General features: G+C 37.1%; 1 protein-coding gene and 1 long non-coding RNA gene across 2 annotated transcripts in view; one reads left to right on the top strand and one right to left on the bottom strand.

Moving 5' to 3' along the window:
• The first annotated feature begins 379 nt into the window (after positions 1 to 379).
• On the top strand, positions 380 to 6,533 carry psma6l (proteasome 20S subunit alpha 6, like). Its single transcript, XM_007577833.2, has 7 exons — positions 380 to 715; positions 2,580 to 2,674; positions 2,956 to 3,037; positions 3,787 to 3,942; positions 4,247 to 4,425; positions 4,755 to 4,849; positions 5,835 to 6,533. Exons 1-7 carry the CDS (start codon positions 640 to 642, stop codon positions 5,890 to 5,892), a joined length of 741 nt encoding a protein of 246 aa, XP_007577895.1. The 5' UTR covers positions 380 to 639; the 3' UTR covers positions 5,893 to 6,533.
• Positions 6,534 to 7,086: 553 nt separating this feature from the next.
• The window catches only part of LOC103155940 (uncharacterized), a 13,434-nt gene continuing 7,161 nt past the window's right edge, over positions 7,087 to 13,359 (bottom strand). Inside the window, exon 2 of the long non-coding RNA XR_478086.2 lies at positions 7,087 to 7,992. This is a non-coding gene — a long non-coding RNA (uncharacterized LOC103155940). The remainder of the gene's footprint in view (positions 7,993 to 13,359) is intronic.

A 13,359-nucleotide genomic window follows, 5' to 3' on the forward strand; every position in this document is an offset into this window, starting at 1 on the left:
CTGTCATTCAATTATAGGTACTTTTTTTTCCCTTTGTATTTTGTCAAAATTGTACAGCTTAATATTTTTATATCCGTTCGTTGTCCTTCTTCTTCTTCTTCTTCTTCTTCTTCTTCTTCTTATTATTATTATTATTATTAGTATTATTCCTTATACATGGAAATTTTCCCACTGAGGGGCAGAACATGGCCCCCCTTGGAAAACGTCGTGGATCCGCCCCTGGCGGAAAAAACCTGCGGACCCAGAAGCCCTCCAGAAAGAGTGGTTGGAGGCCTCAGGAGGAACGAGAGTTAACATTTCCCACCTTTAAGTGCATCTTTCGTGTTTGACCCTCCTAAAATGGCCACCTTTTAGTCAGGTGAAAAGCAGAGTGATTAACTTCCTTGTTTCCTTGTTGCTGCCGCCCAATGACAGAGAGAGGAACGGAGCGGCTCTGAAATGTAACTGAAAGAGAAAGTAAAAAAGAAAAAAACTCAGGGAAGTCACTCCATTATCCTGCTTTATCATTCAGCGACAGCGCAGCCATGCTGTTTCCTGACTGCTAGTTCCTAAAAGTTTTACATTTATCGACTATCCGAGGCGACGCAGGTCAAATCAGCCCCCCGCTGAGTTCATCTGAGGTGAGACCAGAGGAGGAAAATGTCCCGCGGCTCCAACGCTGGTTTTGACCGACACATCACCATTTTTTCACCAGAGGGCCGACTCTACCAAGTCGGTAAGGACCTGTTTCTGGTGCTCCAGCCGACACTAACACACCTGTGTGTGAGTGCTGTCTGTCAGAGGGACACTGCTGCGGCTGCACTTTGTAATAAAGTCACTGTTAACTTTTAGTAAGACATAAAGACGGTGTTGGCAGTTAGGTTAGCTGGTTTGTGTCTGAATGCTGTGTTAGCATCAAACTTTTACTTGTTTCATCTAAACTACACGCAGAATTTTTTATTTTTAAGTTTATTTGTAACACTTAATGTTACTGTCGGCACGTGTAACCGTAAACAGCAGCTTTTAAACATTAAAGAAGCACGCAGGTTGCCAGGTTTGGCCGCCTGACATCACGGTGTAAGGCACGGAGGCGTCAGTCAGCCCAACAACAAGAGGCTGTGTGCCAAACGCTGCCTCCTGACCCTGAGTTCATGTGAATACATGCAGCTTTACCTGCTAAAATATAACAACCAGATACATTATTCAGTTAGAATTAGGTGGCACACAGTATTTTTAATTCTGCTCTTTCTCTCTTACTCATGGAATTTATTCTTATTATTACCCATGTGCATAAATTAGAGCGTTTTTATATTACACCCAGTCATCTGGAAAAGTATTCAAACCGCTTGAAAATAATACATGGTTTTAATTTTAAGTTTTACTGAAAAGTGTGGTGTGCATTTGTATTCTGAATCCTCCATTTTGTTCCCCTTAAATTAAATCAAGCACCATCAACTGCCTTCAAAACCCACCTGCCATATGAGATTTGTGTGTGTTTAATATATTTTCAGCATGAACTTAGCTGTTATCTGAAGGCCTCAGAGGTTTTTTGAGAACATTAGTGAACAAACAGCATCATGAAGATATGTCAGGGAGAAAGTTTAAAGCTGATTTAATTAATAAAACAACATGACAAGCTTTGAGCTTCTCACAGAGCAACGTTTAAGTCATCTGTCAGTGAAAGTTGTTTATTGGGACATAAATGGCGTAAAATACAGGGAAATAATGAAAGAAAACCTGCAACAGATAAAAAATAATGAGGCTACATATATTTAACTTTCATATGAGGTGTGTAAACCTGTGTAGGCTGACTCTGAATTGTAATTATTTGGACACCAAGATCAGAAGACATATTTGACATAAACCAAAAGCAGCATTTCTGGAAAAAAGAAAAGAAAATCCTACAACTGTGAAGCATGGAGCTGGACGTGTGATGTTTGGGGAAGATTTGCTGCAGCAGAACCTGAACAGGAATTTTACTTTATATTGGAGGAAAAAGTGAAACAATCTGTAAAGAATTAAAAGCTGGAGCAAAACTGGAGTCAAAGCCCAGATATTGAAGTCAGTTAGACAAGTTGGGATCTAATGTAAAGAAAAGGTTGACTTTTATATTTTTAAGTGCAAATAAATTACTTTTTTATTCAGAGAGAAAAAAATAGAGTAGATACTTGTGGGAAAATGTGTTAGTAAAAATCCTTGAAACAAACATTTGTATCTGTCTCTGATTCTGTCTCAAAGTTTCCCAATATTAATTTTCAGAACAATATTCTATATATGAACATTTCTTGATTAACAACTGAATACTTCAGTTAAAATGTTTTTGTTTCTATAGAACAAATCAAGGCATGATTATGGTCGAATGGCCTAGTCAAAACCTTGATCTGAATCTGGGTTTCAATAATTTGAGCAGCATCCATGTCTTATTTATACTGATGAGATCAATTTATTTCAAATATTTGTCCTTGACATGAAAATACCCCAAATATTGACTAAAAAACGTGAAAATTCACATGTGGAAAAAGTTTTCCATTTTAAAATGTGAAATGTTTACACACCCTGCCTTCTCTCCTCATTTTGTGTACTGGTGTGCTCCCATGCAGAGTATGCCTTCAAAGCCATCTCTCAGAGTGGGCTGACATCTGTCGGAATCCGAGGGTCGGACAGTGTGGTGGTGGTGACGCAAAAGAAAGTACCGGTAGGATATCTGACACAAACACACACATGAGCTAGAGCCAGTGAAGCTAGACACTGCTCAAGTCAGCAAAAAGCTGGAAAAACAACACTAGTTTATGAAGCTGATCAACAGGGTCACTCACATTACAACACCACAGAACCAGTTTTAGCTCATTTGGTCAGGTAATATGGTAGATTATTTAGCATACTTTCATATTTTTGAATTGATCTGATGTGTTTAACTCACATCTACAGAGAATTACCTGATTAAAGTGGATTTTTCTGGCTTTCCTTCGATTGCAGGACAAGCTGCTGGACTCCTCCACTGTGACCAACATGTTCCATCTAACCCCTCGCATCGGCTGTGTGATGACGGGCCACAACGGTGCGTACCAACGAGGGACGGTGCAATTAATCGACTTAACCGTGATGAATCTATTACTGAAATAGTCAAGTAATTTAGTAATCAATGAATTGCTAACTTGAGCACACAGACTCAAAAAGGGCCATTTTCTGAAAGAACAACATATTCAGAGCAGTAATTACACCAACACTGTACAAAAAGATTTTACATTTTGTATTTAAGATAAAAAAAAAAAAAAAAATTCTGTGAATGTGTTCTACCCAAACCTCCTCTATTGGCATAATTTTAGCTTCAGCTGCTACATATTCTGTAAAAAACAAAAAAACTCCAATTAAGCACCAATTACTTATTGGTTAATCCAAAAAATAGTCAACAGCTTAGCCCTACACTCTTTCTGAACTTTTATCAAGCAGAAAGAGCTGAACTTTTCACGTGTCGACTTTGGAAGTATTTATTTTAACCGCAGATGCTTAATTTGCAAAGTTATTGACATTTTAGTCAATAAAATGTTTATTTCTTATGTAAAAAGCAATTGTTTCATTTGTTTATTTCATATTCTAATGTATTTCCAATATTATATAAAAATAGGAACAGGTGGTTAAATAAAAAAACTCTGTAGAATGTGTAGAATTTTTTTATCTGATTAATTGTCAGAATAGTCATCAGTTGCAGCCCTCGTACCATCCGTTACATGTCCCTGTGATCTTCTTTGCCATTGACTTTTATTTTAAAGATGCAGGGTTACAAACTTGCTTGCTTGTTTTTTGTAGCGGACAGCCGCTCACAGGTTCACCGGGCCCGAGTGGAGGCTGGAGAATGGAAATATAAGTTTGGCTATGACATCACGGCAGACGTGTTGTGTCGCAGACTGGCGGATATTTCCCAGGTGTACACACAGAATGCAGAGATGAGACCGCTAGGCTGCTGTGAGTGAGGGCTTTTATTTCTCCTTAGCAGTGTTATCAACATAAAGTGTTTCAGAAAGACAGTTAAAAGTGTAAGAAACCATAAATAAAATGGATAATGTAGAATTTGTAGAAATGAAAGGTCATTTTGACCGTAAAGAGGTTTTTTTTGTCAAAATAAGTCACATTTTCTTGATTATGATTGATCTGTGAATAAAATGGTAAAAACAAACTGGATGAATAATATTTACAGGGACTGTGGTTTCATTTAAAGTCTCATTATTGTGTTTTGTGTTTCTAAAATCTGTCCTGTGGATCCCTGTAGGTATGATCCTGGTGGCGATGGACCCCCAGCAAGGCCCCGTCTTGTATAAATGTGACCCGGCAGGATACTACTGCGGCTTCAGAGCCACGGCGGTCGGGGCCAAACAGACGGAGGCCAACAGCTACTTAGAGAAGAAACTCAAGAAGAAGCCAGAGTTGAGCCATGACAGGGCGGTACAGGTACGTCTGAGGAAAGCTGGACATTTCGCCGGTCCATCACAGGACCATTATGGTCTTCAGTCTTTCTGTAAAAGATACCATCAGCAAAAACACTTTCATCGTTATGAAAGTTAAAACTTTTAATTTAAACTTTGAAATTGGGTCAAAAACCGATGGAGGAGTCTGTTGAGGATTGAGTTTGGTCATTGCAATGCGTCAGACCAGAAATCTGTCTCTAGAATAACATTAAAGTGCTGGGAACAATGTGAAGAGCTGATTGATTAACATGTTATTAATTCATAGTTTTCTAATGATTAATTTGTTTTATTAATTTTCTGTTCTTGCTGCAGATGGCCATATCTTGTCTGGCCTCTGTGCTGTCGATGGACTTCAAGGCCACTGAGCTGGAGATCGGTGTAGTGACCAAAGACAAGCCTAAGTTCAGGTAACGACTCTTTGATTATGACTGATTCTTTTTCTGCAAAGTACAATTTCTTTAAAAATATATATATACTGACCCGTTTTGATTTTTAAACGTTATTTTGTCACAAAAGGTTAACATAATCACAGATGTTGCACAAAGGTATATTTAATGACCAACTTTTTAAAATGTTCAAACAGGCTAAGCTTAATAAATAGTGCTGCATTGGTAAAATAAATAAATAAATAAATAAATGAAAATAAAATGACAGTGTTGATAGAATCAATTGTACTTTGAGTTTCTGAAACTTCCAGATTGCCTTACAAAAGCTCTTTGATTTTCTTCATATTTAGTCACTTTATGATCATAAATGTTATGTATTTTATTGGGATTTTCTGTTGTGAACCAACACAAAAGAGCTTATAATATTATTATTTGAAAAACTATAATATTATGTTTAAATGTTATTTAAAATTATTATTATTATTAAATGTTAAATAATTAAATATTAACTAAGCCAATATAAATATCTGTTAGTATTTATAATATTTAATATTACATAATATTATTTCATTAACATTAATATTATAATTAATATGAGTTTACATTATTAGTTATTATTAAATATTATTTTTAAAAAATTTTAATATAAATATTATTTTTTATTTATTTAATTTTAAGTTTAGATTTTCTGTCAGTCGTAATCGTCAAAATTACAAAAGCAAATATAATAAAAATTGCTTGGAATGTTTCACTCTATGTGTGATGGATCTATACAATGTCTAAGTTTCACTTTCTGAAAATATGGAATTGTTTCACCGTAGTCTAATTATTCTGGAAGCACTGTTCACTTTCTAATTATATTCTACAATCTGCTGGCAAATAAACTCCTAATAAAATATACACTATAGTTTTAATGTTACAACATGTAAACATGTTTATGATATATAAATGCTTAAGAAAGGCCCTGTGCATCTTATAAAACTGTTTCGTCCTCACCTTTCTGTAGGACCCTGTTGGAGGCTGAGATCGAAGCCCACCTGGTTGCCATAGCAGAGCGAGAGTAGAGGCATCCTCACTGGCAGCAGTCAGCCATTCTTTAGCAGGGGTGTCAAACTCATTTTCATTTCGAGCCGCATCGAGATCATGAATGTCCTCAGAGGGCCGGTTGTGGCAGAATGTATTAATAAAACTACCCATTAGCAAACTGTTCACATTTGCAATTTACTTCTTAAAATGTAACAACTTTTTAACATTTTTCTCACATTGATGTAATTTGATCCTATATGAATGAAGACAGATTTGACTTTACTGATAGTATAATATTTAAACACACGTAGAGATAGCTACGGTGGGCCGGATTTGGCTTGCGAACCTCGAGTTTGACACCTGTGCTTTATGGCATTTCATGTTCAGTGCAGCTGCACCGCCGATCACAGTCTGAAAACAGCAAACAGCTTCCTTCTCTCTGGGTATCAGGAGGATGGATCATGTGCATCTGATAGTGAAACGCTGTTGGAAAGGGTTGATGGATGCAAATTCAATTCAGTTGACAACTCCAATGAGGTTTTAATGATAAAATCCACAGCAACAATCCAACAGCTTATTTGATACTGTTTCTTTAGATCCTTCTAAATTCATCAACCAGGGGACTTCTTCCACCTCTGTAGCAACACTTCATAATAAAACAGGCTAGAAAACAGAATAATCAGTATCCTGTCTTTCCTTGTTATTGTAGATACTTTAATTATGAAAGTAGGGAAACTGTTCTTATGAATTAACAGATAACTGAAGTTTGTAAGCAATAAATACACATTAATTCCAGTTACTTAGAAACAGGACAGCATCGTTTGGGTATTTCAGCAGGAGCTGAACTACTTTACGCCACCACCGGGTGGCAGTGTTGTGCATAAAGTCACCTTCTTGACACTGTTTCATAATTCCTGTTTACTTGCCTATTTACAGAACTCTATTTGGACTCAGGTCAACATCTAAACTTCTTATCCTTCTAAATGTGTGTGCTTGTTTATGTTGCCCTTTTAGGACCTTTTCTGGTGTAATCTTGTTGCGACCAAAGCCCGTTCTTAGTGTGGTGGGCCACCATTTTTAGGGTTTGCATTGAAATGAGTTTAGGATTAGGCTAGGGTTAGGTGTACAGGTAATAGTTAGGTTCAGGGCAAGTATCAGAGTTAAGGTTGATTTAAATAATAAGGAAAGAAAAACAATCATTTTATACATGAACAAAATCCAGTGACAAAACAGAAATGTTGGAAAGCTTTTATTTAGCTAAAGGTACATGCTAAGAACTTTGATGAATATCATACATGGTTAGTTTTACACAACCTTTAAAAAACAGGATTTAAAAACAGTCGAAGTTGCAAGTTAAACATCTTTATTATGCTTTTATATCTTACTTGTTTAAAAAGTCTTTAGCAAAGTTAATGTAGGAATTGCAAGAGAATGATTCTTCCATTTCATGATCTTTTCAAAACAAAATGTCAAACTAATATTGTCTAATAATATAAACCGTGATAGTAGGCACAATGAGGGATGAAGTGAATTTTCATTGATATTAGCTAATATTCAGCATTTATTATCCAATCAGAAAATGAAGAAAATCATATATCATAAGAATCTTCTGCTTCACTTTGTTAAATTTCACACTTTCTGCAATTAATAAATGACAACAATTGAGTAAAACATCATTTTTAACCTTGTTATCAACTTAGAGTTGCACAGACACCGCATCCCTTGTTGGAACCTGCTGTAGGAATAAGAGGAGGTGTATTCCAAGAGTGGATCATGATGTTGTTTGCAAACACAGGTGGGATTTAGTACGACAGCCCTGCTTCTGTGAGCATCAGACAGCAGCCAGAAGACCTGCTGGTCTCACTGAACATGCAAAACTTTCTAATCGGATTCAGTGTCTCGCCTTGCTTTTTTGTTTATTTATGTAAAATAAAAAAAAGGAAATCTAGAAAAATAAAACAAGTCTGTTGTATGAAAATGCCCTGCTTTAATCCTATGCATCCAACTTGGCTACACAGTTTCAAATAAAGCAATACAGTGATCTTCACCTTTGGTTTTCTTACTGTTAGCCATAAATGAAGTTGATGTTGAAGTTATTGCCATGCTGAACTCTTTATCCTCACTGTGTTAACGGAAACCTGAAAAAAAAAAACACACATACAGACGAGAAGCTGTTAGACGTGTTTTCTTTTGCAGCAGCACAGAAAAACACAAAGAAAGAACCCAAGAAAGAAAATAATTCTTTCCGCTCAGGAGATTAATTGAATCAATCTTTCATATAAATTTCCTGCTTAATGATATGTTTTTCTCTGAAATGCTAAAGCCCATTTAAAATCATTGTCACTTCAGGTGGTTTTTAAATCAGTTTCATATTTGCAGATTTCAATAAAAAATATTTTTTGGGGGACTTACAACAAGAATTATTTAAAATCGGAAACGTTTTTGCATTTTTCAGTGAATTTATAAAAAAACAAAACTTCCATGTTATGGGAAAATGAAAATTACAAAATCTTTTACAAATCCCGATTTTACACAAAATTGTACAACACAAAACTACTTTAGACAATCTATTCATACATTCATTCTTCCTTTATAAATAATTAATTGAAAACTCTAAATACAAAATAAGCAGCATTTTCAATGAAAAAGTCCCTTTTGCAGCTAAAGTATTTAATAAGTATAAGAATGAGATCAGTACAAACATATTGTTTAATCTGTTGTTTAGGTTTTTAAACCATCAATTTGGTGCAAAGTGTTTCAGGAATCCCAACTTATTCATGTATCTTCTTTGAAAAGAATATTTCTTTAGAAATGTGGACTGTGGACGCTGACATTAGTCTTCGGGACATCTTTGCTTGCCACAAGATGTTTTACGTTAAGATGGTATTTCAGGCTTGAGTAGCTGCAGTGATAGGCTAACTCCTTTTTGCACAACTTGCACATAGCAATAGTCTTTTCCAGCATTTAATCAGATTGTATTCAGAAGCTGAAATGTACCCTTAGCGGGCAAAGAGACCAGCTTCGTCATCCATTGCTGTTGCTCTCATGTCGTACCAGAACGGAAAAAAAACAATTACAAGCTACGTAATTAATTAACCCACTACAGTCGTGGCCCTAGTAAAACTACAGCAAGTCGAATGCCTGGTTTTGTCATTAATTGAACATGTCTGTTGCTTGACACTGTTTCAAATTATGCTGCTAATGTCGTTAATTTTCATAAACTTATTTCAAGCTTGTTTTCTTTGCTCTATCTTTTTAACTCAGAGGTGTTCTCCTGCTTCAGCCCTCACTGTTGGGCCACAGACCTAGTTGCCCCTTAAATCCTCAGCTCACAGACTCTCCACTCCTCTGCCTGTTTCCAAATCCATCACTACCTCCACACGTCTCTTAACCCTTTGCTTGAACCTCTCCTGGTCCTGATACCCGGCCACACAGCACAACGCAGCCTTTCTGCCCTCTCCCTCCCACCCCTCTGCATGAAATGTTGACCCTGTGGCTGGTGTCTCCTGGTACTGGGACAAGCTCGCCAAGCTGAGTGGGACCCAGAGCATTGGCCATGTGTGTGTCTGTGTCTGCATGTGTGTATGTGTTGGGTCACAGCGTGGGGATTAGGTGTGTGTGAGTGATTGCGGGTGACAGCGGCCCTTGCATTAGGTGCCCTGTGGCAGATTTTGAAGGCCTGTTTTAGACACACTAAGCTGGATTTACCAGCAGCAGTGTGTCAGCAGTGATGCAGCCTGGCTAGACCTCCTCCAGAACACACACACACACACACACATGGAGTCACACACACTCACAGAGACCCTAACTATCCATCTACCTGTAACCAGTCTGTCTGGTAATTCTTTTCTCTTTTGTGTGTTTGTTTTTGGTCTGCACTGGTGGGGCAGTTAAACCGCCGTTCTGTCACACTGACTCATGTTTCTGCAGGTTAGTTTACAGAGAACATGAAGAGACAGTGGGCAGCACTGCATGCCGACTTCAAAACAAACACCAGAAATCTTTTAGAGCAATAAAATTTTGATAATCTTCAACATAATTACTGTGAACTCCCTTAAAATCCACAAATGCACCTGTTATGCGCGTTATGTTACCTAGTGGTTGAAAATTAGGAAGTAACAGAGACTAAGCAGCTAATAACAGAAGAGTTTTCATTTATTCTGTTAAAGAGAATGACAGTTTTATCTTAGGGTTTAACACTTTAACCTGCACCATTGAATCCTACAACTTTCCAACTGCAAAACATCTTTTCTTCTTGTTCAGTCATTTGAAGTTGTTTAGATTTTACCCTTCAATCAGAGGCCTCAGTGTCTGCATAAGTCACATCAGTCTACTGATGTAGTATGTGGACTACACACTGGTTCTGGTTTAGACCAACTTGTGTTATTCTATAACCCCTTGTTGGACAGATCATTAACATATTTCATTATATATCGTATCGTTTTTACGCAGATGACATTCAGCTCTAGTGCTTCTTCATAAATTCTTAATTCTTCAAACTTTTGAATTTCTTGAGTCCCTAAAAAATACAAAATTATTTACTTTCAGCTGATCTCTGACAAAACCACAATTCATGTGATCAAGCAAGAGTTTGACTTTTAAATTTTGCTGTCGATCCAAACTCAAGGAATTTGCTTTTGACCAATCAATGATGACAAAACATTAACTTGAAATACGCATTTATACTTTTATTTTCTCTCACCTAGGCTACTGTTACGTAGTTTTGATGTGATCAAAAAACGTTTGATTGCTGTTTTATTATGTCATCCTGTTATGTTAAGCTATGCTATGTCATGACACATGGTTAGAGGTGATACATTTATTAAATTTTTTTTCCTACAAATTTAATTAAGGTTTTTTAAGTAAATTAGTGTTTCACTGACTCACTATTTAGTGTAGAGATGATTAAATGCAACTGAGACACAAAGTAGCATAAGTTGTCGCAACAGCCCAAGTAGTACTTATTTCACTTCAAAATAAGACTGTCCATGTTGCTCTTCACATTCAAGGCTCATAACAGTTGAGACTGACAGCACTTTGCAAGACAAGATTCACTTTAAAGAGACATACTGATGCATTTTGAGCTTTCATTGTATCTTGTTACATCCCTAAAAAGTACTGGGTTTTATTCTCAGTTCACTCTAGAATTCATTTTGGATTATTTCACATTCAAAGTAGTTAAAATGCATGTTGGTACTCAAACAATGTGACCAATATTTCAAAGTAACTGGTGTGCTCAGAGTTAAAAAATTATTCCATTTACTGACAGTTGTTTTCCGCAAAGTTCTTCTCCCTGCAGCAAGATGAGGTTTATTTAGAGTAGATCCAAAGAAGTCCAACCTTGGAACATCATCCCAGTTTGAAGCATATTGCAAAGCAGACAACCAGTTTCAACTAGCTTCTGTCTCAGTGTCTCACAGCAAAAAAGATCTTGCGAAATCAAAACAATAGAACATCCAACTTAGAATGTCCGACAACACTTGAAACTTACTCTTTTCACAGAGTCTGCGTGGCTGGTGGAATAAAAGACATCAACAGACAATTTGTAACCACTGAGAATATGGTGACTAGCTAGCTGTTAGCAACAAGCAATTCTCAACTGTTACACAGTTTACCTAAAGGGAAATTTCACAGTTTTTATGGAGAACAAATGGATAGAAATTCCTTAAACTAAACAATTTACTATTTATGAAACTTTTATTTCAAATTGTGAAAACACAGGAACTAATTTTATGACAGTAGAATAATAATTAAACTGATTCCTTAAAACAGCCTGTGATTTGTGGAACCGAACCAAACAAACCAATCAACCATGACACAAATTAACCTCATTTCTCACAGATTTGCCCTACCAAAGACCATAGCGACATCCTTAATGCTTTTAAGGACGTTGCATACTATTCAGTATTATTTGTATGATGGGTTAAATAAGGTTGTATCTAACTTGATATTAAGTTAAACAAAGTTTCATATTTAATCTGAAATAATAATTCATGTGTTTATATCTAATGTTTATTTAATCAAACTGTTATTAACCTGCACCTAGTAACATCTTTTACACTGTTGCCAGGCATCCATTTTGGAATTTGAGGTTAGGACTGATAATAAAACCCAGAAAACCCAACTTCTAAGTCACAAACAAACGCACCACTGCCATTATTATCCTCTTCAGGGTTTCTGTATAGTTGAGTTGGTTTTATGAGGCAGATTTCTGTGTGCATTCACTTTTTTGAGGCTATGATCAGAACTCTCTTGCCACTTTCAGCTCTACATGCAGCCACATTTATGTTCGACTCTGCATTTCTTTATGCAAATATTAATGTTGGCACTTATTTCTCTGCATGTGACTGCGTGCGCTGGTGTGTGTGCTCCATCACAGATCTCCGTTACAGCTCGCCTATTGTGGACGAGAGTGTTGAGCAAGATCCTGACCCACCACCAGGTTCTAATCACAAGCATTCCTCAGGATTAAGCAGCCAATTAACAATAAGAGAGCCATTGTGGCCCTGTCTCCTTGTGCGTCACAGTTAAAAGGTTGTGTGTGTGTGTGTGTGTGTGTGTGTGTGCGTGTGTGTGTGTGTGCGTACATGACACAGTCAGTGCACAAGTGCAAGGTGCTCTCCAGTGGTCAATGAGGACTCATTGTGGTGTTGAATTGATGGGTGTGCTATATTTATTAAAGACAAGTTGGGTCAAAAATAAACAGCAAAAAGAGAATGGTGTAATTTGGGGACAACTTGGCGAATCGTGGCTGCAGATCAAACAAAGTGCATTTGGCACAGTGCTCTTAAAGAGGCAACTTGAAGCAGATCCTCTCCACCAACCAGCTGCAATTAAACCTGGTGTTACAATAAAACACTGCAGTCATTATCACTCTGCTCCGCTTATGAGTCATCTGCGATGTGCTTGCCAAATCTATTGTTTAGATGCGTGAGTGAGTATTAGAATCAGGTCCCTCAATTCAATAGCCATTTATGAGTGTGCGCAGGGCGAGCGAATGCATCAGTGTGGCACGTGTCGAAGTGTGGCCAGGGATTAGCGAGGCTCAGGGCCTGTTGCTCCACTTCCATGATTACTACTGCTGCCTCCTGCCATATGGGGTGATGAGGGTGCAGGTTGGGGGAAGGGCACTGCTGGTGCTGATGGGGTTCAAACTATTGGACATCATCTCACCTACAGCAACATTCCTGTTCTCTAATAGATAACACACACACAGACATACACACATACACACATGCTCCTCAGACCTAGATTTCTCTCTTTCACACATATTGAGATTTTCATGATGCATTAGTGCCTGCACGACCTTTGGCCTCAACAACCTAATGGCTGTGTGTTTTTCTACGGGATAAATGTGTTCATACAGCCGCCTGTTTGCAGGATGTTTTCCTTTAAGTTTCTGCAGCATTTAGGCTGATATGAAGAGTTCATTAAAACTAATTTAATTGACAAAAATAATAAATGCTTTTATCCAATGCGATATATATATATATATATATATATAT

Source organism: Poecilia formosa, unplaced genomic scaffold (genome assembly GCF_000485575.1).
Source record: "Poecilia formosa unplaced genomic scaffold, Poecilia_formosa-5.1.2 Scaffold457, whole genome shotgun sequence".
Taxonomy (NCBI): domain Eukaryota; kingdom Metazoa; phylum Chordata; class Actinopteri; order Cyprinodontiformes; family Poeciliidae; genus Poecilia; species Poecilia formosa.

Coding starts and splice junctions, on each gene's coding strand:
- psma6l (XM_007577833.2), top strand. CDS start 640: ATGTCCCGCGGCTCCAACGCTGGTTTTGACCGACACATCACCATTTTT. Junction 716..2,579: donor GGGCCGACTCTACCAAGTCG/GTAAGGACCTGT, acceptor GCTCCCATGCAG/AGTATGCCTTCAAAGCCATC. Junction 2,675..2,955: donor TGACGCAAAAGAAAGTACCG/GTAGGATATCTG, acceptor CTTCGATTGCAG/GACAAGCTGCTGGACTCCTC.